Source organism: Passer domesticus, chromosome 4 (genome assembly GCF_036417665.1).
Source record: "Passer domesticus isolate bPasDom1 chromosome 4, bPasDom1.hap1, whole genome shotgun sequence".
NCBI classification, from domain to species: domain Eukaryota; kingdom Metazoa; phylum Chordata; class Aves; order Passeriformes; family Passeridae; genus Passer; species Passer domesticus.
Genome location: NC_087477.1, coordinates 24,237,308 through 24,265,019, shown reverse-complemented (window position 1 = coordinate 24,265,019; position 27,712 = coordinate 24,237,308). Strand labels below are relative to the sequence as shown.

At 39.4% G+C, this 27,712-nt stretch overlaps 2 protein-coding genes across 13 annotated transcripts in view; both read left to right on the top strand.

Annotated features, from left to right (window-relative positions):
- Positions 1-602: 602 nt before the first annotated feature.
- Positions 603-27,712, top strand: part of LOC135298731 (uncharacterized) — a 96,716-nt gene continuing 69,606 nt past the window's right edge. For all 12 annotated transcript variants that reach the window (XM_064416581.1, XM_064416576.1, XM_064416584.1 and 9 more), the window contains exon 1: positions 603-1,270. In XM_064416581.1, the coding sequence (XP_064272651.1) occupies positions 714-1,217 (504 nt within the window). In that variant the 5' untranslated portion in view covers positions 603-713 and the 3' untranslated portion in view covers positions 1,218-1,270. The remainder of the gene's footprint in view (positions 1,271-27,712) is intronic.
- Positions 1,452-27,712, top strand: part of INPP4B (inositol polyphosphate-4-phosphatase type II B) — a 295,785-nt gene continuing 269,524 nt past the window's right edge. Inside the window, exon 1 of the mRNA XM_064416567.1 lies at positions 1,452-1,631. The gene's annotated coding sequence lies outside the window, so the exon portion shown is untranslated. The remainder of the gene's footprint in view (positions 1,632-27,712) is intronic.

Below are 27,712 nucleotides of genomic sequence, written 5' to 3'. Positions count from 1 at the left end.
CAGCTTTGTATCTCTGTATCTCTGTTTTGACTTCAAGCTCTTGAAGCTGAATCAATCTTGCTTTGCACAGATCATTATAATGCTTTGTGCTGGTACCTTGTAGATGACTGCAGTTATTACAACATAGGAAACACTAAATCCAACCCTGAAACAAATGATATTGAGTAGGCTAATGTAGCTGTCTAATCTGTATTAACTTCAGTTGCTTGGAGAACGATGGTGTAGGAGCACGCTATGCTGCTCAAATCCCAGACGGTGTCCTGCAATAATGCACAAGTAGTCTCAAAAGGACCGATTGAAGCTTCAAATACCAGGATTTATCTAACTACAAAAGAAGTAGAAAAAACCCCCGAATTTAAAAAAAATAAATTATTATCAAGTGAGTAAAATACTTTACAAATTATTTGCCTTAATCCCTCTGTTGCCATACATACAAACCCGGTTTTCAGATGCCATGAATCAAAGGCCGGGTGTATGGATGCCGTGAATACTTTCTGCAGCGGCATCACCGGCCGGAGGCGAGGTAGGTCCCTGACAGGACCAGGCATCCCTTATCGCCCACCCCCTCCAAGTTTTGAGGCTGGAAGGCAGCTGGCCCGCGACACCGCTTGCTTGCCTTCTAGGCAGATTCGCTTTCCAGCTCCGGGACAGGGAAGGGACTAGTGTTTCCCACCGGTCCCGCTGCCTTCCCCTGAGCCCCCCGGGAGGTACCGATGCGGAGCTTGCCCGCCGGGTCCAGCCGGCGCCGGCCTCCTCGGGAGCGACCCCAGCCTGCTCCCGGTGGCCCGGGGCCGGGCGAGCTCCGGCCGCCTCCTGCCAGCCCCGGCAGCGGCGGCCGGGCTCCCTCTGGGCGGCAGGAGGTGAATGGCAAGCGCCGGCATCTCCCTCCCACACCCCAGCGTCGGTCTCGCCTTCTCCAGCAGCAGCAGCAGCAGCGGGTCACCTCTGCGCGGCTGAGCCGAGCCGAGCCGAGCCGAGCCGCGCTCCGCTGGCCGCAGGGCTCCCGGGGAGGCGGCTGGCGGCCACCGTGGCTACCTGCGGGGCCGCCGCCGGCTCGCGGTGACATTGGGAGGGGACGGCAGCGCTGGGGGCGGCAGGAGCGCCGTGCCCGGAGCCAGCCGCACCTCTCCCTCCCTCCCGGGCGGGATCCGGCTGCCCGAGCCCTTCATTTCCTCTGGCCGGCCGCCGCGCTGCTGGAGGCTCCGGACTATAAATAGCCGCCGAGCGCCTCCCGCACACGGAGGGCAAAGTGCCGCCCGCCGCTGGACAGGTACGGCTGCCTGGGAGGGCTGCGGGGGCTCTTGCTGCCGGCCAGGGTTTGGTCTCCTTGTTTTCCCCCCGGGCTCCGGCGCGTCGGGAGAGATTAGGAGCCGAGAATCGGATCCGGCGAAGTCCCTCCCTTTTATTCCCTTACCAAGTTTCTTAAGGTCGCAGCCCGGCGGGCGCGCAGCCCGGCAGCGGGCGGAGGAAGGCGGCTGTGCCGGGAGCCGCGGGCGAGGGGCGATCCCGGCTGGAGCGCGCCGCTTCCCCCCGCTCAGGGCTGGGGGAAGGAAGGTGGCCCGGCCGGCCGGCCCGCCCTCCGGGGATCACCGGCAGTGCGGAAGGAGCCGACCTGCCGGGGCAGCTTCCAGGTAGGACGCGCCGGGGATCTGCCCTGGTTTCTCCCGCCGGGAGCTGGGATGCCGCCCCGGCCGCGGTGCCGGTCCCCAGCGCAGCTGCGATCGTGGCCCTTCTGAACGGGCTTGGGGGGCTGGAGGAACTTATCTGCAAAAGGTTTTTTTGTCGCGATCGAAAGTTGGGAATACTCGGGTGAGGGCAGCGACTTCTGTGGGTGACGCTAAGGGTTAATTCGGTGGAGTGATGGAGCTATAGGATCCCCATTTGCAAAGAGCAGCGTCTGCCGAGATGTAATGGAAACCACAAGAAAGGTATCACAGATAATGAAATTGAGCAGAGTTGTTACTTGAAATTGTATCAGCCAGAAAAGGTGGGAGTGGGGGATGATGTTCAATTTCTGATCTACAGTCGAGGAGAGCTGTTTTCTTTTTCTGAAATGACACATAGAATTTGAAGCATGGATGGCAGAGCTTGGGAGTCCCATCTTGGTCCCCAAAACACTAACCCCGTACCTCATCCAAAATAGAAATAATAGGATCAAGTCTTTGTGGAGCTGTGTTTTCATCTGATGCCTAATTATGATTCCATTTATCTTCCTTGCCAGAAGAAATTTGCTTGTTTATTTACCCATTAATGATGCGTTAAATAGATATACTAAAATCAGGCCATACATATGCCATTTAAATCTGACTTTCAATCTCAAAGATGAGAATATTTTTAGTCTTTACTGGCTTACAGGCACTCTCTGTATGTAAATGATGCCTACATAGCAAGAATGATGGGGAGAATGTCTCTTTCTCGGTCTGTATCAAAGAAAAAGTATACAAATAATTGGTTACTAACAAAACTTCTGTTCGGATAAGTATTTGCAAATGTGATAGCAGTCTTTAAAAAGGCAGTTTTCTAGTCACTTGGTTATTTTCAATGTTGCTTTTATTTCACTTGATTAAATTTGAGCTAGCTTTAAAGCCCTGCAGTATCTCAGATTTTTTGTACTGTGAACCTGTCTGCTGAATGGCGTTTGTGTATGTAAGCTCTCATTACTGTATCTATCCATGCAGGACTGAATGCTGTTTACTTCACACATATTGATAATTCCACTAAAATTAGGATACAAGTCACAAGATTAATATGAGCAGTAATTAGTCCTGTGAGATTTTTTTCAGCCCTGATGGCATTAGTGGCAGCATGTGGCAGTGTTACTACTTCAGAGCCCTATTTTTGCCTTTTTTTCCCCCCTTCCGCTTTCTGACAGTTTCTACAGCACTCAAGTTCAGATTAAATCTTTCCTGAAAATACATCTTTTCTTTTACTGGCTTTCTTGGACTGACTGAAGCTTCAAGTTTCTGTACTCCATGGGTTCCTCAAACCTTGCAAGTGTGGCTGATCCTTCTTTTGCCTGGGTTTCTCTTTCTCTGGCGAGACTTATCTGTGAGGCTGCTTTACTTTTTTTGATCAAAGAATTCTGTCTTCCTCTGCCTAAGGTATATCTGTTTGAGCAGGTGTATCCAAGTGCCTCTTACATATCCTCCTTTATGATCTATAGTCTCCTTATCTTCTGATCTGCCTGAAAGATTTCACATTAGGTGAAGGTTTTGTGAACCAAGAATGCAAGATTAATAGTCTGCTTAGTGCCTAGGAGTCTACTGTACTGTAAGAAGAAGAAAAAAAAAACCAAAACCACAAACCCCCACCATCCCAAAAAAACCACAGGAGTGGAAGACCTGCCTGGAGCATTGAAGTCAGCCTGCAGAGGACAGTGCTGCCAGCTTACAGTGATGAGTGGAGGCTGTGAGAGAGTCTGCAGGTGAAGTAATTGTCTGAATAGGCCTAGGCCTAAAATCAGTGTGAATTTTTGGAGGCAAAGCAGTGAGATTGATAGGTATGCTGAATTATTAAGTTTGCTATGGATATATATTTTAGCATATGACTTCTGCAGAGAAATATGAAAAGAATACTTTTTGAATTTATGTAACAGATTTACATGAGGAAGCAAGATTGTTTATGAGACAAATCCAAAGGTGGACAGTTACTCCCAACACTAAAGTTTCTTCAAAACTTCTGATGACTTGAGGCTGCATGCTTAAACACTTGGGTAAACAGCTTAAACACTGTGTAGCTAACATGTCTCTCCCTAACTTATATTTTCATAACTCTTCCTGTACGTCAAATACTCTGATGGAAATTTTTAGGAAGAGCTAGTTTTGCTTGGCTTATTAAATGTCATGTATTACACTAATATTTTGTTGGTATTATTGATGAATGGTGAATGTTATTTGAGAAAGGATTCTTTCTTTGAAGTAATCTGGGCTGATAGAACTCAAATTCTATTAAATACTTTTCGCTGGATTTTTAAATTTGCTTGTAAATCTCATTTTGATTGTCAAAACATGAGCTGGATGGAAAGCTGAAATGTTATTTGGGATGAGTTGGCAGTCCTGGCCTTTTCAGGCCTTGGCTCTTTTCTACTACTTACCCTCCCCATGCTTCCTGATTTCACCTACAAACCTGGTAATCTCACTACAAATTTGTCCTGAGTTCTCCATCTCTTTATCCAGCAGCAGTCACAGCTGATTTCACTCTTTTGTTTGTTTATTTTTAAGGGAATGTCTGACTCTTCCTTAACTCAGTTGACTAAGGATCTGGTGAGTTATCTTCTCAGGCGCTCCTGTCCTGGATAGTTGATGTGTTACAGAAAATCTGAGGCAAAGTGTGAAAGGCCAGCTGGATTGACAAGGTTTGAGTGTAGTGCTGGACTTCAGCTCACAGATGTCTTCACAGTGATACAGGATTTTAATTAAAAAGACTTGCTTGTCTTCATACAGAATCCATGTTGACAATTCTAAAGAGGGCTTGAGGTTTGTGGATTTCGGTTTCCTGCTGTTTGGAGAGCTGTGCTTTTACTGCTTGCCAGAAGAGGGGAAAAAAAATGAACTACTGATGTAGAATTCTCCATAATCTGCAAAGGGCGATTCAGTTGATTTGGCCAGGTCAGTAGCAGGTCTTTTTGGGGAAGAATTTCCCCCCCTTTTTTTTTTTTTTTTTTTTGGTCATCATAAATTAAGTAAATATGGACAGAATCTCTAAGAGCAAATCAGATTTAAGCAATCTATTCTACTATGAAAATTGCTGATAGGAGACAGGATACATTGTGTCTTCCAAGACTTGTGTACCTTTTTGGCAAGGCATACTGAAGTAACATACTGAAAAGTGAACATCTTATGCTGTACATGGTATGAGTATTAATTTGTCTTGAGAGGGAGTGAATAGAACAAACTGTATCTGCTTATTCTGTAGGGTTTTCAAGTTTACAATGATAAAGTTCGCTTACCTGTTTCAGTAATGGGTTTTGAATTGTTTGATGTCAGTTGGTGTGACTTTTAAGAAATGTAGAATTATTTCTGCTTCTCAAGTGTTATAAATCCAAGGTCTAAAGAATTTGCCACCCTTCAGAATCCAAAGAGACGGGGCAGGAGTGTCCTTTTTACAGTCACTTCAGCTCTGTCTCTGCACAGGAAGTTTAAAATTTGATTTGGATGTAAAAAGCCTTTTTGTCTCAGTCTGGCAAAATAAGCATCTTCCTATTTGTCAGTGAATTTGCCCCACAGGTTCCTTTAGATTGCTTTTAATGTTGAACCAGGCTCTATTTAATGAAAATACATAAGAAAACTCAAGCTAAAGGTACTTACTTGACATAGTACCATGTCAAAGTGTTAAATGTGATGCCGTTTATCAAGGTCACTTTGGCAGGCTGAGTTTGTGCTCTGTTACCGGGTGCCATGGCCTTAAAAATTAAAACCATCAGTGCTTTTTTGCAGGATGTCTTTTGTTTTGTATCATGTCTCTATGAAATTTTACCCTGTGACCCCAGTGAAAATTTATCCCGAGTATGGCAGTAAAGTCAGTCTGGGGGGAACTTTCTCTTAAACTTAACATATAAAAGTATCAATTTCTTTCATTCTGTTATCTGTACTCTTTCCAGTTGAAGTTTCTTGCTGCAAAAGCACTATTTTGGCAAATAGAGTGAAATCTCTTAACACGAGGCGCTACGAAGACTCTGTTTTTTAATGTGACTGCAAGAGGTGGATATGTGAAGGGCAATTAAGAGGAAGAAACTCTTGGGAGGAATAAGCTTTTATTGTATTTTGACAGCTGTTCATGTATCATTAAGTTTGTGTTTTGTTTGTTTAGTTATCAAGTGTGATCTTAGTGTATTATAGCAATGCTAGTAAGATTCACTAAGCCTGGGGTGCATATTTCTCTTATGAAAATGGCTCAGAAACATGCAAATGTGTGTAAAATCTAGGTGTTAAATGTGGCTTGGTATCTTGTGCATTTGTGCAGATGGAGCACTAAGCAGAATGCATCAGCTCTGGTGTTGTACTGTGTTTGTGTAGCAGCACTAACAGGTTCTGTTTGCTTTGTGTTTGTGTAAGTGGCTAAAGAAAACAGCTGTTAGTAAAGCTGAGTTTTCTAAGATGAAATAACTTTGTCTGCTATAGAAATGTAATTTTGGAATAATATCTTTATTGGGTTATTCCATATTGTTCTGTAAATGAGAACAGGGTTTGGTACACAGAGTAGGAGATACTGCATTTGACATTCACAATAACCTCAGTCTGCTATTTTTATATTTAAAAAATATAGCATAAATATAAAACTATATTTTAAAATATTTTACATATACAGTTTTAAAAATACAGCACTTTCAATCAATGATAATTAATTTAAATTAATTTTTCAAATTAATCATCTAGACATTGTAGTGTCTGAGAGTGCCTTTTGCTTTAGTCAAGTATGAGTGTGGGGAGGGGTTTATTTTTCCCCCTTGAAAAGGCAGCTATAGAGCTCTGCTGTATCTGGAATTTCTGTATTACTGCTGGTCATGACACAGAACTTGGTGGCTTTTGTATAGTAGCCATGGAATGTAGCCTCTCTGGGTTAGCTGGAATGAGAATTCCATGAGATGTTGCCTCTGTGTGGAAAGTGGGCTGTAAAGCAAGCTCCCCTGCAGTCCTGCACAGCAGCTCTTTCCACAGGAGTACTGTGACAAGGATCATCAGATGGTGACCCAGTCACTGAACCTTGCAATAAAGACAGAGGATGTAAATGAGGAAGAAACACCTGGTGAAAAAAAAAAGTAAACATTGAAGTAAATGTTCTGACCTGCAATTGAGAAATATTGTTCAATTTGTTCTGTAGTTTCTACACAAGCACAAATGCTTAACTTGCATTCATTTTCACTCAGTGAATCTACACTGAACATTTTTCCAAAAGATTCATATTTGATAAATGTTCAGCCATAGAATTACAACAAGTAGGAACTATATATTTTTAATTCTAGGAAATTTTTTTTTGCTTTCCTGATGTCAGTGTCAGGTTACTTTAAGTTCTGCTATTTTGTTTCAGCTGCCTAGCATTGACATTTTCTACTAGGAACTGAGAGTTTCCAGGTAAGACAAACAAAAGTGATGACTGCTGTTTTTATGGAAGTTGTTTTGGTTTTGGAGACCACAGGTGGCAATAGTCAGAAGCTTGCAATATATCAATACAGCCTACACTAGGTGGCAGTGTCAAATATGAAGAAGCCTAAAAACATTTGGAATTCTTTATGAACCCAATATAAGCTGACACATTTATAGCTCATTTTGTAGATAAGACTATTTTTACTGCATAGTCTCCTCTTAGATATGAGGTCACTTACTTTTCATGGTCCTAATTTTTCTTGACTTAACCTTGTTTGAGTCAGGGAATATATTTGGGCACCTACTTACTGTAAGATAGCTGGTATACTGAAAATTCAGTCTACACTTTTATTGTGGTTAGTTGGCTTGTGTTTGTAGTTAGTTATTGTTTAGGAAAACCATACACAGTTGAAAATGTTATGTGAGATGTATATTTTTAACTGTAGGACAGAAGCTGTCAGCTGATGAAACAAGGATGGGTGAGACTTCATTTAAACCTTTTATAGCTGTATTATAGCCATTTATAATTTATCTAGAATGATCTGGTGTGCATATATTATTTTTAAAACGAAAATACTGGAATTGTACAAAATCTGATGTCAAATTGCATGTACTGTTGGAGCTTACTGTCTTTCACTTAGAGAATATGAGAATGTCTATATGTGTGAGCTGATATATGTATATATACACCCCCCCACCCCCAGCTGTTGTGGCTGTAAGTGTTCTTATAAATGTTAAGATGTGTGAGTCTTAAAAAGCTCAAATGCATCTTAATGCTCTTCAAGCATTGCAAGAGAGCTTAAGTGACCGTGGGAGGCGGGACAGTTGTCTGTGAGCAAAGTACATCCTTTGCTAGTAAAGTTTGGAGTCCTTTCCAAGTTTTCCTTCAGCAATGCCTGATTATACACAAACTCTGATCAGGATGGAGAAAATAACATTTACTGAAACCTTTAAATCAGTTTCTGTGCCATCAAGATGTGATAGCCCAGAGACAGAACTCCCTACTAAAGCATAAAAAGCAAGAGGGATCAGATGACCCAGCCTGTAAAGGTTTTGTGCAGAGTTCCTGAACTGCTTTGTTATGTGAAATGAGAAAGCAGTTTGATGTAACACCATGAAAACTTTTTATTTTTATAAATTGGATTTTCTCTCTCTGACAAAAATGAAAAGCCTGGTCACAATAACTTCTTCGGAGCTGTGTACTACGAAAAGCCAAGCTGTCCACATGCTGAGGTTACTAAATGAATTTAGGCTGTCAAAATTTGCATGGAAATATATTTAGTAACTTGCACTAAAATAGATCAGTAATTAATCTGATGGTAAATGAAGAAGACTGTACATATATAAGGTACAAGTCAGGATATGCTGAATATGTTTGAAGAATGAACATTTTATAAAATCCCAGCATTTGATAATGACTTCTTTTAAGCAGCAGACACAAAAATACTATGAAGAAGTGGGAGTATTTAGTGAGGAAACACTTCCCCCTCATTGCTTTTTGTTCATAGTACTGTGCTTTTCACAGAAGAAAATGTTTGGTACCATTGATATCTGTCATTTCAGTATTTTGAAGATAATGTGAAAGATTTACTGGCAGAAAATGTAGATAGTCAAGTAAACCTGTGATTTCAGACTTAGTGAATGGATGTAATGGTCCTAGAGGGGCATCATAAGTAGTGACCCTCTATGTTCATGTAGTCTTTGGGAAATTTGGCCTTAACTTTTATCATTCATAGTTTCAGCAAAGGAAACCTGGCATGAATTCTCCTTGGCAGCTCTGAACCTTAGTTGTTGCTTGAACTCCAACTGTAAATTGAGACATCATGTCTTAGTTTGGATTGTTTTGGTTCAGCATTCATATCTATTTTTGTTCATTTTGACTGGTGTTGATTAAATGGCAAACTGTGCTAATCTTGCACAAAAGTAAAAGCAGGCTAGGCACCAGTTTATCAAAAAAGGAGGATTGTGGATGGCAATATTAATGTTAATAGGAGTTGAAGATTGATCTAAAGATGTGTGGGAACCTGACAGAGCAGTTCCCTGACAAAAGCAGATTGTGAAAAGTCAGTGACTGAGTCACAGGGTGAAAGGAATAGAGACACTGAAGCAAGATTAAATGGTAGCTTATTTTAGACCTGTATAAAAAGTATTCCAGAAATAAACTGTCTGATCTGATGTCCAAGATCTCACCGTCAACCATGATTATGAGGAAAATTAAATCCTGTGGTCCAGTTTGGGCTGTGTTTTATAACCCATGGGTGAAAACTGAAGGAATTACTGATGCTGGTCTGGGAAGCAAAGTGGTGAACCCCAGCCTAAGCAAAGCAAACAGTCTCCAGAGGTTCTGGGAACAAGTCAAGTCTTATCTGAACAGTGGGGAAAAAAGGAAGTCAACCCATCTGGAATTCTCCGCTTGTTTTGTCTAGTAGCACCAAACCTTGGAGCCTTCTTCTAGGTGGTAGCATTTGTTGGCTACTATGTTTAAATAAATCTGATATTTCTCTAGAAAACATGCTACAACTGTTTCTATGTTACTCTGAGAAGATACATTTATAACAATTATTTTAAACTCTAATTCAGCACTTGGTCTACTTGTTGAACAACATGTTAATGAGGTGTCCTGGAGTTATCTATGAATATTTATTAAGATTTATATCAAGAGTAAGATATAGAACAACTGTACTCCTTTTCAAAAGAGAAATGATGATTACTCATTTTCAGTGCTCTGAAATTACCTTAACAATAAATTTTGGTATTTTAAAATAATTGCACGCTTTTGAATTTTACCTGAAGCAGAGATCTGATGTTTATGGCTTCTCTGTGTTTTGGGAGGCTTTTTTTTTTACTCTTTTAGAAAAAGAGCTACCTTTATCCTCATGAACTGTTCCAGATGGGTGGTAGGACCAAAACACTGTAAAACATAAACATAAAATATTTTGCCTATATTAAATAAAATACTGATGAAGATCTAGCCCATGTCTGTGGGAAGTTTTCTTGGCAGATGCTTCCTAAGTTCTGAGAAACATCAGCTTTGAGAATCTATTTTTGTGTTCTGGAAGAGCAGTGTCTCTCACTAAAGAGACTTGAAGGTTAAGGTAGAAATACGATTTTGGAAATTGAACTATGAAGTGCAAGAAGATATATTTTTAAGCAATTTTAAAAGACAATACCAGCCTGTCAGTTTTGACCCTAGTTTTTAATTTCTTTATTTGGAACAGTGTTGCAGCTTTGCACCCAGATGATTTGTTAGTTCTGCTGTAGTAAATAATTCAAAAGAGCCTTTGTTGTGTAGTCAGCAATGTCACACATCTCTCACCTCCCCTAAGTGATGGGAGCAGATTCTGACCCCATTTGCAGTGCTGTAGGTTTGTGGCAGCTCAAGGAAGCACTTCAGAAGATCTTGGCTTTTGGGTTTTGTTTTCTAAAAATAAATAAAATCTTCACTTAAAAATGAAATTTTAAAACTTAGCAGTAATTTAGCCTCTCGTATGTTGATTCTGAAAACTCACAGATGGGACAAGATGGTAAGAGAAACCCAAGCATGCTGGTATTTTGGTAAGAAGTGTAGGCTTCTTCTTGGAAACACTTACTGGGCTGAGTGTCAGACTGGAATTTTGAATCCTTGAACAAGGTAGGATGTGCCTCTGTTGAATGGCACCAGGGAACTGTTAGATGAGAGCTGGTGCCTGCAGAGCAGGGCACCTCTGGGAAGCCATAAAAACATCGGGGCTAATAGAAATTTGCCTGCCAGCTGGGAAAAGGAGTATGCCATAACCAGTTTCAGTGTCGCAGCTTTCCTCAATCTTTAACAAGTGTGCTTGGCTACTTTGCATCTTATCTGAAAGTTTGTTTTGTTTCTGTTTGTGTTTAGAGAATTTCTGTGTCTATGAGGATATAAGCTGGCTGCCTCTTTCGACTACAGTAAATTCTATTCTTACATGCTGCTGAGCAGTCTGGGGTTTGTTTTTTAATGAAAGGTGCATATAGGTTTTTTTTTTGGAACTTAATGAGAAATTTTAGTATGAAAAACTTGTAAAGTCTCTGTCATACTACTGCCAACTCGCCCACTTGTCAGCAGAACTGGATTTTTCTTTTTCTTCATGGATGGTTACCTTTCAGCTTGTTCTATTTCTGTCCAAAGTGATGCTCCTATTCTAGCCCAGTGAAGGATATTCATAGTTTTCAGACCTAGTTCTCATCACAGCCAGACCACTAACAGAATCAGACAGTGTTGAGGTGGGAGGTACATGGAACTTGCCATGCTCTTCTCTGTAGAATTTTCTGCATCTGACAGGTGATGCAACCAAACAAATAAACAAAAGTCAGATCCTGTAATGTCTGTAGGCAGCAGGTGTTTGTACAGGTCATGGACTGCAGTGGCTCAGGTAACTGAAAAAATAAACAAAATTTATACTGTCTTGAAAACAGACACTGCCTTAATCTAAAACTTAAAAGTTGTCATATGTGAAGGAGGGGACAATGTAAGTAAGTTCATAAGATTGGACTGAGAGAGACAGATTATTCTTCTTTTCTGCTGTGCCACATTAATAAAAAAAAAAAAAAGAAAAAAAAAAGCCTTAAAAGAATTACCAGGCAATGAGGAGATAATTATACCATCAAGCACAGGGAATTTCATGGCCATTGTGGGTAAACAACTCTGGCTGCTCCATTCAAAGGACCAACTTAATTAAAAACAATGACCAAAAAAAAAAGTCAAACCTAAAATTCAAATTTAGTTAACCCATTTACCAAAGAAAAATATTGAAAGCCCATTAGTTTTTCTACAGAAATGAACATTTTGTCTATAAATGCAACATTTTAGAAACTTGCTAAACTTCCTCTGGCTTTACTTTAAAAATGTACAAACAGCATGAGTTCCAAAATTTGTGGGTTTAAAATATATTTTATACCTATTTTCTGATACTGTTTTTGCATGACGAAATATTTAATTTTTCACTTCTAAATAAGGGGAAAGCTGCGATCTATAGCAGGAATTTAATTATTATTTTTTTTTTAATTTATGGGAATAACCTTAGGGCAGAGAGAAAGATGCAGAGGAAGCCAACCATACCCTGGCTGCATCCAGAGCCCTGTGGGCAGCAGGTCAAGGGAAGGGATTCTGCCCCTCTACTCTGCTCTGGTGAGACTCTGCCTGCAGTGCTGCATTGGTTCTGGGGTCTCAGGATAAGAAGGGTGTGGACCTGTTGGAACAAGTTCAGAGGAGGCCACAAAGATGGTGAGAGGGCTGGAGCACCCAGCACCAGAGCTGAGAAAGGTGGGGTTGTTTAGCCTTGGGAAGAGAAGGCTTCCAGGGAGACCTTTAGAGCAACCTAAAAGTGCTGCAAGAGAGCTGGAGTGGAACCCTTGGGGCATGGAGTGGCAGGACAAGGGGTAATTAGTTAACACTGAAGGTGGGCAAGTGTAGATTAGATATTGGGAAAAAAATTGTTACTGTGAGGGTGGTGAGATACTGGAATAGGTTGCCCAGAAAATCTGTGGATGCCTCATCCCTGTAAGTTTTCAAGGCCAGATTGCATGGGACTTGGAGCCACCTGGTCTAAGGAAGAGTATTACTGCCCATGGCAGGGAGGTTGGAAGGAGATTATCTTTGAGGTTACTTCTAACCCAAACCTTTCTGTGATTCTGTGACCATCATGTGCAATGAAGCAAATAACCTGTTTGATCTGTGGTAGTGTGGGAGCTGTCCTGTCCTGTAAGCCTTGCCTTGTCTGCAATTGAACCATTGTGACCACAGCATTACCAGTCTAACATCTCATTACATAGGAAGCATAGGGAAATAGAAACTTCTAGGCTGGATTGGTCAGGGTAGCACTTAACAGCTCAAGTAAAGATGGGTGTTTGTGTGAGCTTGGGACTGTGTTGTACCTTTAGATGCCAAATCCAAAACTTTAGTCAACATCAACCTAAAAATTCAGAATGAATCTATATAATACTTTCAACCTTCAGTTTTCAAGAACATTTTTATTTGTACTTGGTATGCTAAATTGTTACAGAATATGGTGTGGGAACGGAATGGCTGGGATGAATAGTGGCTTAGCCTCAGTGGTATATACAGGAGGCATCAACCTGAGACCATGGGAAGTGGGATGCTGATAAGGTCATGGTGAGGAGAGTGTTGCCATGGGAGTTGGTATGTTAATGGTATGTTAATGGCATTACTCTATAATAGGTCATATATAATTGTTCCCAGTTGGTTGATGACCTGTGACATATCAGGTCATATTCCTAGTTTGTGCTTGTGATTGGAGCCTTGCCCTCAGAATACCCCTATGTATTTTTACACTTCATCTTTGGATCTTGCCACTCAGATTGTGTGGTTTCTATGTTTGTTATTTTGCTGTTAAAGTTCTTTATTCTTTGGGCAACTCTGTTGTTCCTGTCCCTCTATTTTTTACCACATTCCCCCTGGCTGGACCAGGCTTGGGCTCACAGTGAGCTGGCCAGTTACAATCTGGTATTTGAAAATAGCAGCATCACTTCATAAATTGCTGCCATTCTTACTGGCCTATGTACATGCTTTAGCCACATTACTGAGGTTGGTGGGGAAAAGCCTGGAAATGAGTGCTTTCGTATAAAAGGACATATATAAAATTGTGCCAAAATGGCAGCAAGGGAGAAAACATGGAAACCAAAAGGCAGAAATAAAGATTCTTATAGAAGTTTCTGCTGCTGTGCTTATAAAGAATGAACATTTTTCCTGTTGTGTCCAGTTGAGCTACCTTGCACCTCCCTGACATCGGTTTGGAAATGTCAAAACTGAAATGTTTTTGAGTCAGAGTATGTGCATCCCTTCCTGGTAATAGAAACTGAATTCAACTTCAAAGTCATATTATTACAGGGCATAATTCTCTAACAGTTTTTGCAAGTAATTTTCCAATCTTACTTTTAATTGTGGATTTAATATTTAACATGTGAGGATTCTTAATGTTAAGGGTAACATTAAGGAATATTAATGTTTAATTCAACATCATAAGAAATAGCTTACACTCATTTTTGCAGATGAAATAGGTAGAGATATCTCTCATAGTTTCTTTGGAATTTTGGTGCTTCTTAATCACTCTGCTTAAGGGATAAGGCATAAAATCTTCTTTGTATGTGACTACCAGAAGTTAGATTACATTGGAACCAAATAAACACTGAGTTGGAAGGAATTTAGATTAACATCCATATTGGTAGATTTTGAAATTACCTTAATCTGGAAAAACAAAGCTTGAAAGTTGTCATCTGTGTCAGCACTACGTTAAGCTCTGCATTGGCACAGTTCTTACTTCTGTGCTGCTCTAAGCTAGAACTTGGTGTTTTGTAGCTCTTTTTTTCATTCATGGAAGTAGGACATAGTGGAAGAGCTGTCTCCTTGAATGTGTGCTTTGAATTTCACTCTTCAGGGCAGCTCGCTGGTCAGAGTTGGTGACTTCACTGGAACAGAAGGTTCAGATCAGATCAAGAAATTAACCTCAGTTAAGGTTAACACTGAAGAGTATTAAATCTGCATTATTATTAAAACCAGAACACATTGCTGATTTTATTAAAAGTCTTGCTTTGAGTTATGGTTTGAATTTGAATTCTTCCTTTAAAGAATTGTTGGCAGATTTCTTCTGGCTCCCCTGTGCCTCTGTCCCTGAGCCCAGAGGCACTTTTGTGTGCTGGTAACTGCTCACCAGCCCAGTTTCCTATTCTTCAGCTTAGTTGTAGTACCCTGTCATTAAGAATTACTTAATGATCTGATTAGGAATATGTATTGCCATATACTGAAATATTTCTCCCTCTTCATTCTTTTAGTGCTATTTTTCTGCCTTAATCTAAAATGCAGTTTTATTCTTCGCACTGAATGCAGTGGTTTAATGACTTTCTTTACAACTAAAATATTGGGGTTTCTGGCTGAAATAAGGTTGTTAAGTTTTGGGTTTGTTTTTTGTTTGTTTGTTCTTTTAAAAGTGGGATAAATTAAACTGTTTAAGAGTATTTTAGGGAATGTCTGCCTCAAACATGGTAAGATGCTGGGAAACGGGGAAAGATTTGGGAACAGAATGGTTTTACTAGAGAATGCTAATGTTGGAAATGGTGGAAATCAGTTTTGTGGGAAAAAAAGACAAGGTAGTTCCTGTAAAAACAGCGAGGTACAATTGAAGTAGGAGGTAGGTATGAGGGATTAGGAGGAGAATATTTTCTAAGGATTAGAAGGATGGTCACTGCAGGTGAAGTGACAGTCTCTTGGTTCATTTTGCTGTCTACATGGATTTCTTCCTCAGTTTTTGAGGTTTTTCTGTTAACAAGTTCTATGCAATTTATTTGGGTAGCCTACAAATTATTTGCATGACTATCAAAAATCTTGTGCAAGTCATAGTCAAAAAAATTAAATAAATCCAGCCTCTCCCTTCCATGTGACTGTAATTTTTCAGTCTAACACAGAAATAAATAATCTGAATAAATGCGACAGAAAAAGGCAGAAGAGCACACATAGCCTGTGAGGTAGTATGAGTTCCACTATGTGAAAGAGAAGAATGATGAGTATTCTGTAATCAGTTGGTACAGGACAACAGTGTTTATTCTACTGGATGACTTGTCATCCAATAAAGTTTCCTGAATGCTCTCACTGAAATACCTAACTTAGTATCAATAACAAAAGTCACGTTGCTGCCAATGCGCTGAGCTGGCACCTGTGTCCATCTGCCAGCAGTCACTTCACCCCTTGAAGCACAACTCTGCAAAACCAGCCAAGTAAGGGGGCAGAATTAGTGCTATGGGATTGAGTCCCCATATGACATAAAAAGAGGCAAATTATACATTTCTAACCAATGATCTAGGACTCAGAACTTACTGTTGTATTTCATTAACTGCTTTTATTTAGTTTTCTTCCTTTAGTTTAAAATGAAAATTGTGATTTTCAAATTGCAAATTTAAAGACAAATATATTGTTTTCTCGGGATCCATGGAAATGTAATAAAAGGGCAGAGAATGCAGCTGTCAGTGGGAGCTGTGCTTATTAAATAACTGTGAAATTTGACCTCAAGCTAGGCCTCTTTGTATTTCCTTTCCTATGGATAAGGGATTTGATGGAAGTATTTTGATATGGTAGCATTTCAAAATTTTGACATATATTTAAATAAATGCTTGAATCTGTACTTAGCCTTTCACTTAACCTGAAGACTTATGAATGAAAACAAAACAAATGAACAAAAGCATTTTCTAAAATCATCTTGAGTGATGCCTGCCATGTGAGGAAAACTGCGAAGCAGCTGCCAGACAGTATCAGACCTAAAAAGAGACAACCTCATCTGTGACCAGGTACTGCAAAGAGTTGTAGTAAAATGTGGTTACTGCTACGCAGTTATTAGGAGGTAAACTACCCTTTTCTTTTTTTTTTTTTTTTTGTATTTTAAATGCTGTGCTGTAGAGTAAATAGACAGCATAAATGTCACTGATGTGTCTTAAGATGTATGAAATGTCCTAGAACAATGTTCCCGTCTGTGGAACATGGCAGCTGGTGACACAGCTGTCTTCTGTGACAAGTTGGCCTGGCACTGCTGCAGCCAGGCTGGGTAACTGTGAAACCTCAGATATGTTTTGTCGGCAGGGCTGTTTTCTCCTCATTAAATGTATGTCCCACCCCTGAGCATCCTCTCTGGAGTCCAAGACCAGAAGTACACTACTGGATTTTGGGACAGTGGAAGATGAAGCTGTTGCATTTCTCCCTTCAGGCTCAATTGGCATTGCTATAATTTATGTCAGTTTTGAGCTGATGTCTCAATATCTCTGCTGTTCAGATTACTCCAAGCATAAGATGTTTTGGGCAAATTGTTTCTCATGCTCAGATTGGCTTCCAGCACCTCTCTCCCTGGTGTGAATGTAGGACCACTTTGTTGCTGAGATGAGATTTTAAATTACTGCCAGACACATTATGGATTCTTTTAAGGATTAGCCCAGAACAGAGAAGTGAAATATTTAATTTTGATACCACTCCCCTCCTTCTCCCTTCTCTTTGAAATGGTTCCAAACACTGTGCAACAAGAGAACTTGAACTGTACACTGGTACGTGCCAGTTTTTCTGTTGCTGGATTTTTTTTCTTTATCTTTACTATGTTTGGGATAGAATGCAGAAGCCATTTAACAGGACTACATAGCCACCATTAAGGACAAAGAGATGAACAGTATCTATCTGAAACAGCACAGGAAAATCTAGGTATGTATCTGGGAGTTAGGTTTTGTCCAGGATGCCATAATTAATGCCCTTAGTAGAAGGCAATTCTCCATTACTACATGCCAACTGTCTTCCATGCTCATCCCAGTGTCAGAGGGTGCTGTGCCCCTATAAAACTAGCAGGTTTTCACCTTTTTCTTGGAGCTGTAGGTAACCAGAAGCCCTTTCTATCTTGGCACAGTGATGAGCTCCAAGAAAACTCTTGGACTGCTTGTGTTGTGTGTGTTTATCTCCTTACTTCTGAGAGTAAATAATACACTACCCAATACACTCCTCAGATTTTGCCGCAGCAGTGGACAAAATACTTAACTCACCATTGTAGTTTTAAATATCTTTTTCAAATGTATGTGAAATTGTCACTCATCCCAACACTAATACTCTATTCAGAATGTTAATTCAACTAGAAAATATTCTCAGAATTAAACATCTACTTTTTCTTCAGAGGATATTTTAAAATTAAATTTGGCTGATTCCTCATGGTGTTTTTTGTGTCCTGTATCAATAATACATTGATATGAGTTTTTTTTCTGAAGGAAATTTCATTAAGTTGATCAGTTGCTGCTTTATACTCCTTCATCCATGCAATTCAGCTTGATTTTTGTTGGTAGCAGCAGTGGAGTGTAAGGAGCAGAAAAATGAATTACTGGTGTTGCCTGTCTCCTCACCAGAAGTGTTTGTAAGTTAGCTACTCCATTCTTCATACCATTCCAGTCAGGACAACCTGTACAGAAATGGCTTTCTTCATCAAAGTGAGAGAACATACCACTTAGAGTACCATTTTCATCCTGGAAATGGAGAATTGCTTTCCTTCTGGGAGGCATGGGTATTCAGACACACTAATGTCTTTGTAACTTTAAAACCACCACACAGCTCCTTAGGAAAATGAACAAGCTGTCAGGCCTATAATCTATGTCCAAGAGTCTGAGTCTTCCAAGGCTCAACATGCAGGACCAGAATTTTGTCCCTTTGAGATGAAAATTCTGTGAGTAAGGAGAGCTCCCTGTTTCACAATTCATTAAGTAAATCATTACCCCTTTTGATATATCTGAAATGTTTACTCTGCACGTATACCATGCATTGCCTGATTCAATGAGAAGACTCACATAGGATTTGGGTGTTTTCTTTCTTTCCCTAGTTAACCAGAATGTTTGTGGCAGAGAATTAAGGTGTAAGAGAAGCAAAAGTGAAGATGTGCAGTCGTTGATGGAGTGAGCAGTCATTGAAAAGAAAAGCATTTGCGGGATCCCAGCACTAACAGCACTAACATCCATCTATCTGTGATCTCCAGGTCTGTTTTATTCACCAAGGTTTTCAGGAATACGGAGCCTCCTTGTAAAAAGCTCTCTGAGGAATGATTCATGTTTTTGCCAACAGGATGACACCAGTCTATAGTAAACTGTGTCTAGTCTGTAATCAGACTCAGTGGGGCAGATTAGGTGTTCTCATAAAGTAAACATGGCTGGAGAAAATTGGCAGCAGAAAACAACACAGATACTGAAGCAGCTGGACTTGGATAATCAGTACTCCAGGAGGCTGGAGAATTTGTTTTTGAATGCTTTGCTTAAATTTTAGGTTAAGAAATAAGACCTGACATTCTCTAGACATAGCACCAAGTCCCTTCAGATTGTAGGAATTGTTTATTTGCATACATTCATCTACTTGATTATGTGGTTTTTGTGTTTGTTAAATGATGGTGATCAGCTATGCTATTGCAAGAACTAATCCCATCAGGAGCAGCCTTGCAATTATGGAAAACCATAACCTTCAGGGATTATGATTCATCTGTGTTTAAAAGGAACATACCGACATGAAATACAAGTTATATTACTGAGCATCCTGAGATCCCTGCCCCCTGGCTTTGTACAGCAGAAAGCAAGAGTAGAAGGCAAATGAAGGCTTTGCTGTGTGTTGCTGAGGTTGCTGGGGAAATGACTCTCCCTGACTGGGTTGTTGTGGTGTTAGTGCTGGGCAGCAGAAACAAATGATGTTCTGGCTGTTACTGGTCCCAGCCAGGTGTTCTACTTTGTGTTGATACCAGTGCTCATTTGTGTTGAACAGCAGGTGCTGAGAATTAGCATATAGTTTTCTTTGTCCTCTTGCCGCGGGGGTGGTGCCTTCCCCAAGGAAGGAGGAGTGGCAACCAGAAATACAGCAGTTTTGGGCTGTTACTGCTGAATTCAGTGTTGTCTGTTGGAGAGGGAAAAGAGTAAGATTTGTAGAAAATTGAAAATTTCAGGGAAGAGGGGAAAAAATCACAAGCAATGAATACGAGTTTTTTGAAGACAGTGTCCTGATTCACTAAGTTCAGGTAAGGTAGTTGGGTTGCAATTGCCTTTCATTTAGAAGTAATTATTGACAATTATGTTTTACATACTATATAATTATATATTTTTATATAGTATGATATAATATATAATAATTATTGACAGTTATATATATGTTATGTGTTATATATAATAGTTCTTGACAATTATGTGTTTCTGTGCTTAGCCTGGTCCTGGCTCACCAGGGTATCTGAAAGCTGTTTGACCTAATGGAGTAAGCATTGTAATGTAGGCTTTATTTTACACGTAGTAGCCCAAAGGGAATTATGACAAATATATGTGGTCCCCTATTTAATGAAAAAATTGCTCTTTAGGCTGAAGCTAGCTCTAAAGAGACTGTTAATAGTTTTAATATTAGTTCTTCATTGAAACAAGACCTTTGGAAATAACTGTAGGTTTCTATTGCAGCATCAGATTTATTTGTTAGATGTTTTGGTAACGCAGTGCTGGGTAGCTTAGTTTCCCCTACGATATTTTTTTTCTTCTTTCTTTGCATAAAACATAGAGCCCAACAAGAGTGAACCCACCAATATGCAGGTTTTGGTCCTAACTGCATCTACAGAGATTTGCTGTGGAAGAAATCTTAAGCGATCTGTGTCTTCTTGATGAGTTTCATAAGTTAGAAACTATAGATTTGTATTTCATTAAATAAAATTTATGTTATTTCTGTTCTTTTTATTTATCTTAGCAGCTTTTTGGTTTGGTGTCCCTATGAGAGCACTGCATTAATCTTTTCTTATCTATTATTTTGCAACTAGCTTGCCTTTTTCTTTCCCTCCTCAATAGCAGAACTTGATGCCTCAGTATTTCCTGTCCTCTGAGGATATACCACTCTGTTATCCTCTAGAGGCTGCTGTAGAAATTGCTGTAATACATAAAAAAACTGCTAATGTGATTAGTAAATTTTAAGGTTTTACCAAATTTCCTTGTTAGTTTCCATTTAAGAATGCACATCTAGACTCCCTATTTTCTCTACTTGGCCCAAGGGCCTTTTGCAGTTGAATAGGCTGTTCAGTGTTTTTTAAAATTTGTAAAAGTCATAATAAGCAAGTTGTACATTGTTAGTTGGTTCCTATTTTGTCTGAAAAAGTACAGATGCAGTGAGGCATACTGAGAGTTATCTGCTGTCTGATCCCAGGCTAAAACCAGAATTATGTTCTCAGTCATTTACCTAATGTTTCCTTGAGGCTCTATCAGTGAGTTGGTCTCTTTATCCCAGATGGATTAGTTTAGGTATCACATGTGTTTATATATCCCACTTATCTTTTATATGATCAATCTAACTTCAGGTTTTCAGTAAGCAGTTTTCCCTTTAATCCCATAGTTCATGCATGCAACTTCTTTACAGGCTAGCACTTAGCTTGTACCTGCATAATATCTATATTGAACTTCCATCTTTTTATCATTTTTATGAAATACAAGTTACCAAGTTTGTCTTCAAAGTAATCTCAGAGTTGCAGCTGGGTTAAAAAAGGTACTTGAATATTAAAGAAAATGAATAAATAACAAAGAAAAGATGGTCAAAGACAGGCCAGAAGTTTGCTGACCTGTGTATTATAAATATAGCCAATATGTGGAATTTCAACCTGGATTAAAAATGACAAGAAGTAAGGTTGATAATACAGAGGTGTGTGTGTGTTCAGGTGGATGTGATAAGTCTGAGCTCTGTCATTTGCTGAAAAATAATCTGGAAACTAATTGTAAATTACTAGTAGTATTATTATTTTGGCTTTTAAAAAATGTAGTGTGTTTCAAACCCCTTGTTATGTGTTATGGGCAAGTTACGAGTGGCTAACACTGTGCCTGAAATTAAATAGCTGCTAGAAAAGGGAGGCTGAGTAGACAAGAGACAGGGTTGGGTTAATGCTTGCAGGAGGGCCAGACTTCCTTGACAGGGTCAGTTGATGGCCAAGAAATGCCTTGTGAGAAGGAGTGTTGAGCACCTTTAGGAGATGTGGTAGAAGCTGTGTTCCCTCTTGTGTTTGTAGCAGTTACTGCATTTCTGTACTGCTCATGAGAGAAATGGGGACAGCTGCACTTCAAATAGGAGGATGTCTGGCCTTTCTGGTTTTCTTCTGTAAAATTAGTGAAGCTGTGTTCTGTGAATCGATGGATAGCTCTCAGATGCTATGACATAGATGGAGATAATCAACACTGGCATTTTTAGTACTTAAAAAAATACACTTGTAACTTTGGGGTTAGGGTCTTGGGCTTCTGTGATTTGGTCTGAACTGAGAGAACAGGCTCAGTATTTCCAATAGCCCAGTTCAAAAATTTTTAAGGTATCTGCATATATTAAACTTTCTGGTGTATGAGGCTTAGTCTGGTGTAAAGTAATTGTCTGCTAAAGTAATTGTGTCCATAGGCTTTGGATTCTGTACAAAAATACATCTAATTTTGAATTCATGTCATGTTTTGATAGTGTTCCTGTTTGCATGTTCTCTGTAGAGAAAATCTAGTGCTGATAAAACCAAACTTTATGGTTATATGCAACTTCTACATGACTTGCCCTCCCCCCATTTTCTAGCATGATATTTTAGTAGAAAGAAGCAAAGTATACCAGCTACTGCTCCATCTCTTTTCCATTATGAATAGGATAAGGAGCTCAATGGAAAAGAGAAAGATGCTGTGTTTCTTCAAGAGTGACACAATGTTATTACAAGCTATGTTTCTAAGATTGAGAGAGCATGTAAAATGAGTAAAAATATTTGTAGTTACTTAAGTATGTGTGAATAACATTTGTGCTTAAGAGTGAAAACATGAAGACCAAGCATTTTCAGACAATATGTGCTAAAAAGATTTGATGTTTTTACAGAGGGAAATATATAATTTCATACTTATGCAAAATAGAATTAGTGTTCCATCATAACTTTCTGAGCTCTAAGTCTAGCCTCTTGTAAATAGTTTTATCACAAAGGAATTTAAGTGTTACCTGGACTATTCAGAAACCTTTCTTAAGGATCCAGAACAGAGTTGCTATATTAACCTTTTCTGTTCCATGACATGAGAAACTGAAAATTTCTTTGCTGCTTGTGTTCTGCATGTTATTTTTTTTTAATTTCATTTTCATTCTGTTTTAGAAATCAGAGCCTGTTTCTCTATTAGTATCTCCTAGAGACAGGGATAGTACTACCTATTGTTTCTTATTCTGAATTACTTCTGACTTAATTTTACAACTGAAGAGGATGGAAATACTGATTTGTGGTTACTGCTTTCACATTTTGTCATGATTTTCTTTATCGTTGCTTAAGAAAAGTGACAAGCCTCCATTTGAGATTCAGAGCTTTCTTAGTGTGGTAGTACCCTTAAGTTTTGTCAGCTGAGACTGCATTGCTTTGCTGTGAGAACAAGTGTCACATCCTCTGTTGTGGCTTTGAATGTTTACTGCCTTAAATTTCTAGTTGGATACTTGGATTTTTGGCATCTTGGATTTTTGGTATCTAGAGGAGTATGACTGCTAACTTTTAAAAAGAGAGAATATTCAGAAATCACCCCTGTATTTTTCTGTGAGATTCTCCACCCCTGTTACTCATGGTTAGCAAATGAGTCACTAGAAGCTTCATGTAACCCATGCTGGTGACAGTCATGGAAGTGGGGGAAGGTGGAAGAAATGTTAAGTTGCAATGAACCTCTTTTCTAAGCCTGCCTAGCCTCTTTTTGTTTTGTTGCTTTGTCATGGAGAGACCAAAAGCTTACAGGCTTGAGGTCACATAAGACTTTGGCATAGAGGTACGTGTGTAGATGAATGTATGTGAACGTAGAGATCGGCATATGCAAAATTCTAAGTCTACAGACAAGCTGGACAAAATGGTAACTCTGCTGGTAAATCAGTAGAACCTGTCTATTCAATAAGCTTGAGGTGCTAAAAAACAAGGCTGAAGAGAAATCTGAAGGGTAAGATGTTTGTGACTCTGCAGACAGCAGAGATATGGAAGGTTTCTTTTGGAAGAGTGCAGTGGGTTTGGAAAAGCTGCATGGCTCTCCTAGGCCTTGGAACAAAGATGTAACAGGGTAACAGAGATGTATCACTTGAGACCTTTTCCTACAGAGAGGATTTGAAAATTTTGACCATTTAAAATGCATTTACTGGAAGAGGAGTCTTTGAAAAGATGAGATAAAACTGCATTCTCCAGAGAAATGGTTTGCTGGCATTGAGAATTTATGCTGTTGCTGAAGAAGAACTTGAAATTGAGGAGTGTGATAGATTTGCATAATGCCTATTTTTTTTCTTTAAAGTGTACATGAAAAGAGATAGAAACCCAAGGATACCATAGCAGATAAAGTGATGTAACTGTACAGAACAAAAGACAATTATTAGAATAAAAGTTAAGTGCAATAAATATTTCTGAGAATAGTAGTCAGGTATGTAACTACCTGTTATGACTATACCAGCTTTCAGTGCATAAGATTGTGTATTAGCTGAAGTGCAAGCAAAGCTGAAACACTTTTGTGCAAATACCAAGAGGCTTGGGGTGTAAAAAGGAATAATTTAAATTGCAAAATGTTAGACTGGATATTGCAGCCATAAGGTAATAGCATAGCAGGCACAGCAGAACATGAATATTGAAGGATACAACTGAAACCTAGAAATAGACATTATTGAGTGGCATTAGAGTGTTGCTGTAAGAGCTTAGAAGAAATGCTAGTGAAGCAGAAACCACTTGGACTGATGTCAGTTCAGTGAAAGGTGCTAAGCCTTCTGGGGCACTGGTGGACTTCTGCACGGCTGAATCTAGAAACAGGTAATTGTAATGGAGTCAAGATCAAAATTACTTGGCATGTCACAAGAGAAACCATCTTTGTGAATATCAATTGGAGAACAAGTGCTGCTGATAATGGTAGGTAGGGCTATGGTAGTGCGGTTTAACTGCATAACAGTTTTTAAAATTTGAAAATAAATCATGGGACCAAAACCAGGTGAGACTGGTTTTGAGTAATGTAGTTTCAACTCAGACTTGTATATCTTGAGGATTTATAAGGGTTTGGTCTTATATGTTTTCCTGAGAGATGGGTTCAGGAAAGGATTATGAGAACTGGAAAGCATTTCCTACAGGGGATGAATTAGGGAATGAAAACAACCCAAACCTTGGCTTCCTTTATCACTTCCAGTAATGGAAAAAAAAAGAGAATATACATGTAAGATAGAGGTCAGTGTTAGCATAATATTGCGGATAATTTGGACATTAAGACGTTTACTTTGAAAATTAAAGAAGCTTTTTGATGTTAAACCAGTCAGCTTCTGGACCAACATTCCTCTGTGAATATAGAGACAAAGCTATCTAGACACTTTTAGGCTTGAGCTAAATAATATGTTGGGGAAAGTATTAGATTTTTGTGTTGCATGTTGTAGTGGATCTTATAACTCAGAGGGCTCTTTCTGTTTTCTGATGTGGTTGGACTAATCCTGTCCCCAGCATGTGGTTTCTGGGTTCAGTTTGGTTGAAGTCAGTTTGTCTTTGCTGAGATAGTTCAGGCTTTACAAGGAGTAACTTTGTGCTAACAGTTTCTTCTGAGAATTATATCCAAAAAAGTTGCAATGGTAGGTTTAGGGCACCACACAAAAAAGTTGCCGTAAACCTTTCTTCTTCACGTCAAGAGAAAGTACTGAATGTGAAGTTTAAAGAACTTCATGCCTTTAAAACTGGCAATGCTGTAGCTGACTGGTTTCTGACCCTTGGTGTTTTTTTTGTGCTTGAAAGGTAATCACAGGAACAGTCTTTCATTTCCACACATTTCAAAAGCATCAGTACAGAAAAACAAGGTGACAACAATTCCCCTCCTTCACCTGCTACCCTTTTAGACTTCACACCTCTTCCATTCACCTGCATAAAGAGTCTGATGTGACTGGTTTTGACACTTGTGCTAATGGCAAGGGAATTGTCTATGCATCTCCATACACAGTGATTCTTAAATGAATGTTAGACTCCTTTCCTAGAGAAAAAGAAAGGTTGAGCCTTCTTATTTTGGTAGAGCAGGAGAAATCAGATGATACATCCATAAACTAATATAGGAAAGCTGGATTTGAGGAAGAAAATAAAAAGCAGCTACTTAAAGAAGTTGTGTGTGTCTGTCTTACTGCTGGGAGATGGGGAAAAATATTTTAAAAGATAAATGTTGGGCAGAAGTTAAAATTTTGGCCATGTTTACTGTGAATGATCAAAGAAAGTGCCAACATAGTGGCATTTCAAGCAAAATGTCAGACTTCCTTTGATTTATTTATTTGCAAATTTTATTTGTTTTAACAATTTATTTAAAATATTTTCTTATAAGTGCTGGGAAAGGAAGGAGACAGGTAAGTTTGAGAAACAGCAGAGAGCCAAGTTTCTCTGATTGTATCTTCCAACTAACATACTCTTAATTGCCCAACTGCCTTAAGGAAATCAAGAAATCAGTTTTTGAATAATTTATGAAGGTTTTTTTGTCACCCTTGTAAGGTGCTAAAATGCCATAGCGAGTTGAGGAGGGGGTGGGTAGCCACAACAACTTGTAGTGCATAAAATTAGTGAAATGCTTTTAGAAAATACTGTTTGTGGGCACATGTGTGTGCTGGCAGTCTGAAAATTTAAAGATGTTCTCAGAAGAACGCAAAAGCTACTTACCAGGGGAATTTAAGTTTCCTAAACTCGTTTGTGTAAACTCCTGCACAAGTTGCTTTTCTTCCTTGAAGTAAGATGAATAAAATTGTTTAGGCTAACATCTAAAATTCAAGAACAGGAGGGGAAAAGAAATCCTGAAACAAATTATGCTCCGTTTGGGATAAGAATTTTAAGGCTGTTATACATCAGTTGCAAAAAGTGTGCCCCTCTCCAGCTGCACAAGAGCTGTTGGTCCCCAGAGCCAGCCATCTCAGCTGGGCTTGTTTAGAGAGCTGGCAGAAGCAGTGCATGAGTCTTAAAAACTGACTCCCTTCTGACCTGGACCCTGAAGTTTTAGTGTGCTGCCTTTTTACCTCTCTTTTTTTCCCTTCTAGGCCTACTAGCAGCTCTTACACAGGGCTCTTTCCACAATCCTTCTCATATCTTCTCTACTTTGTGTTTCCAGCAACTCTAATGACTCTTCCCAGGCCATGCTCAGTTGCCATTTTATACAGATATGTCTCTCATCTTTAAAGTGTGTTGCTATATTTGGTCCTTTCCTTTCTGTCCCCAAACTTTGCTTCTTTTTGTGGTGTCCAATTTCAATTGACTCTCTGGTGGCTCTTTCCACAAAGTCTGCAGTCTTAAAGCTAACTTTGAGAAGTATGTCCTGGAACTGCATTTCTTTAGAAAATACTTTCTTGAGAAACACTTTCATTTCATAAGTTAGGTAATATTCCTGGTTATTGAATAAGAAAGAAAGTATTCATTCTGAAAGATTTAGATCTTAAGAGATTCACATCTTTTAATGTATGCAAATGTAGTTAAGATCAAAATAACTTCATGTCTGCAGCAGTGCAATGGCATTGTAATGGAATGATGCAGTGAGGAGGAGGAGATAGTTCATGATGGTATTATTCAAATTTATTTTTGTGCTGAATTAATTGTACTTCATATAATCACTCTGTATGGAATGTGTTTTTCTTCAATATCTGGCTCTATGTCATTAATAACATTGATAATTGTTCTAGTGCTGACTGGGATGGAGTTTAGTCCAGCCACTATTTTTCCTTGGAGGGGCATCCTCCTCAGACTGTGCTTACTGTGTGAAGCACCCCTCCATGGGCTGTGAGATCTTACTCCTCTATTTTTGCCTAGTGCAAACACCTCAGAGACTTAGTGATACCCAGGCTGGGGAGAGAAGCTTGCTCCAAGCTCTGGCCAGGCTGTAGCTGTTCTGCTTTAATATTGTGGTGGGATGACAGGAAAGCAAAGAACACAAGTGTGACCAAGGAACAGCCTGTTTGTAGCCACCACTGCAGAGCTTTGCAAGATGAAGTTCTGAGGGATATTTTTCTTTTTAGCCTTCTTAGAGTCAGATCTTTTGGTGCATTGGGTTTGTTGGTCCCCTTCTAAGCTCTGACTCTCTGCTTCAGGCTTCCCCGTTAATTCTTGCCCAGAGGATTTTTTAGAAGCTGAGAATCCTTCAAAGCATGTAGGTCTGATTAAAAT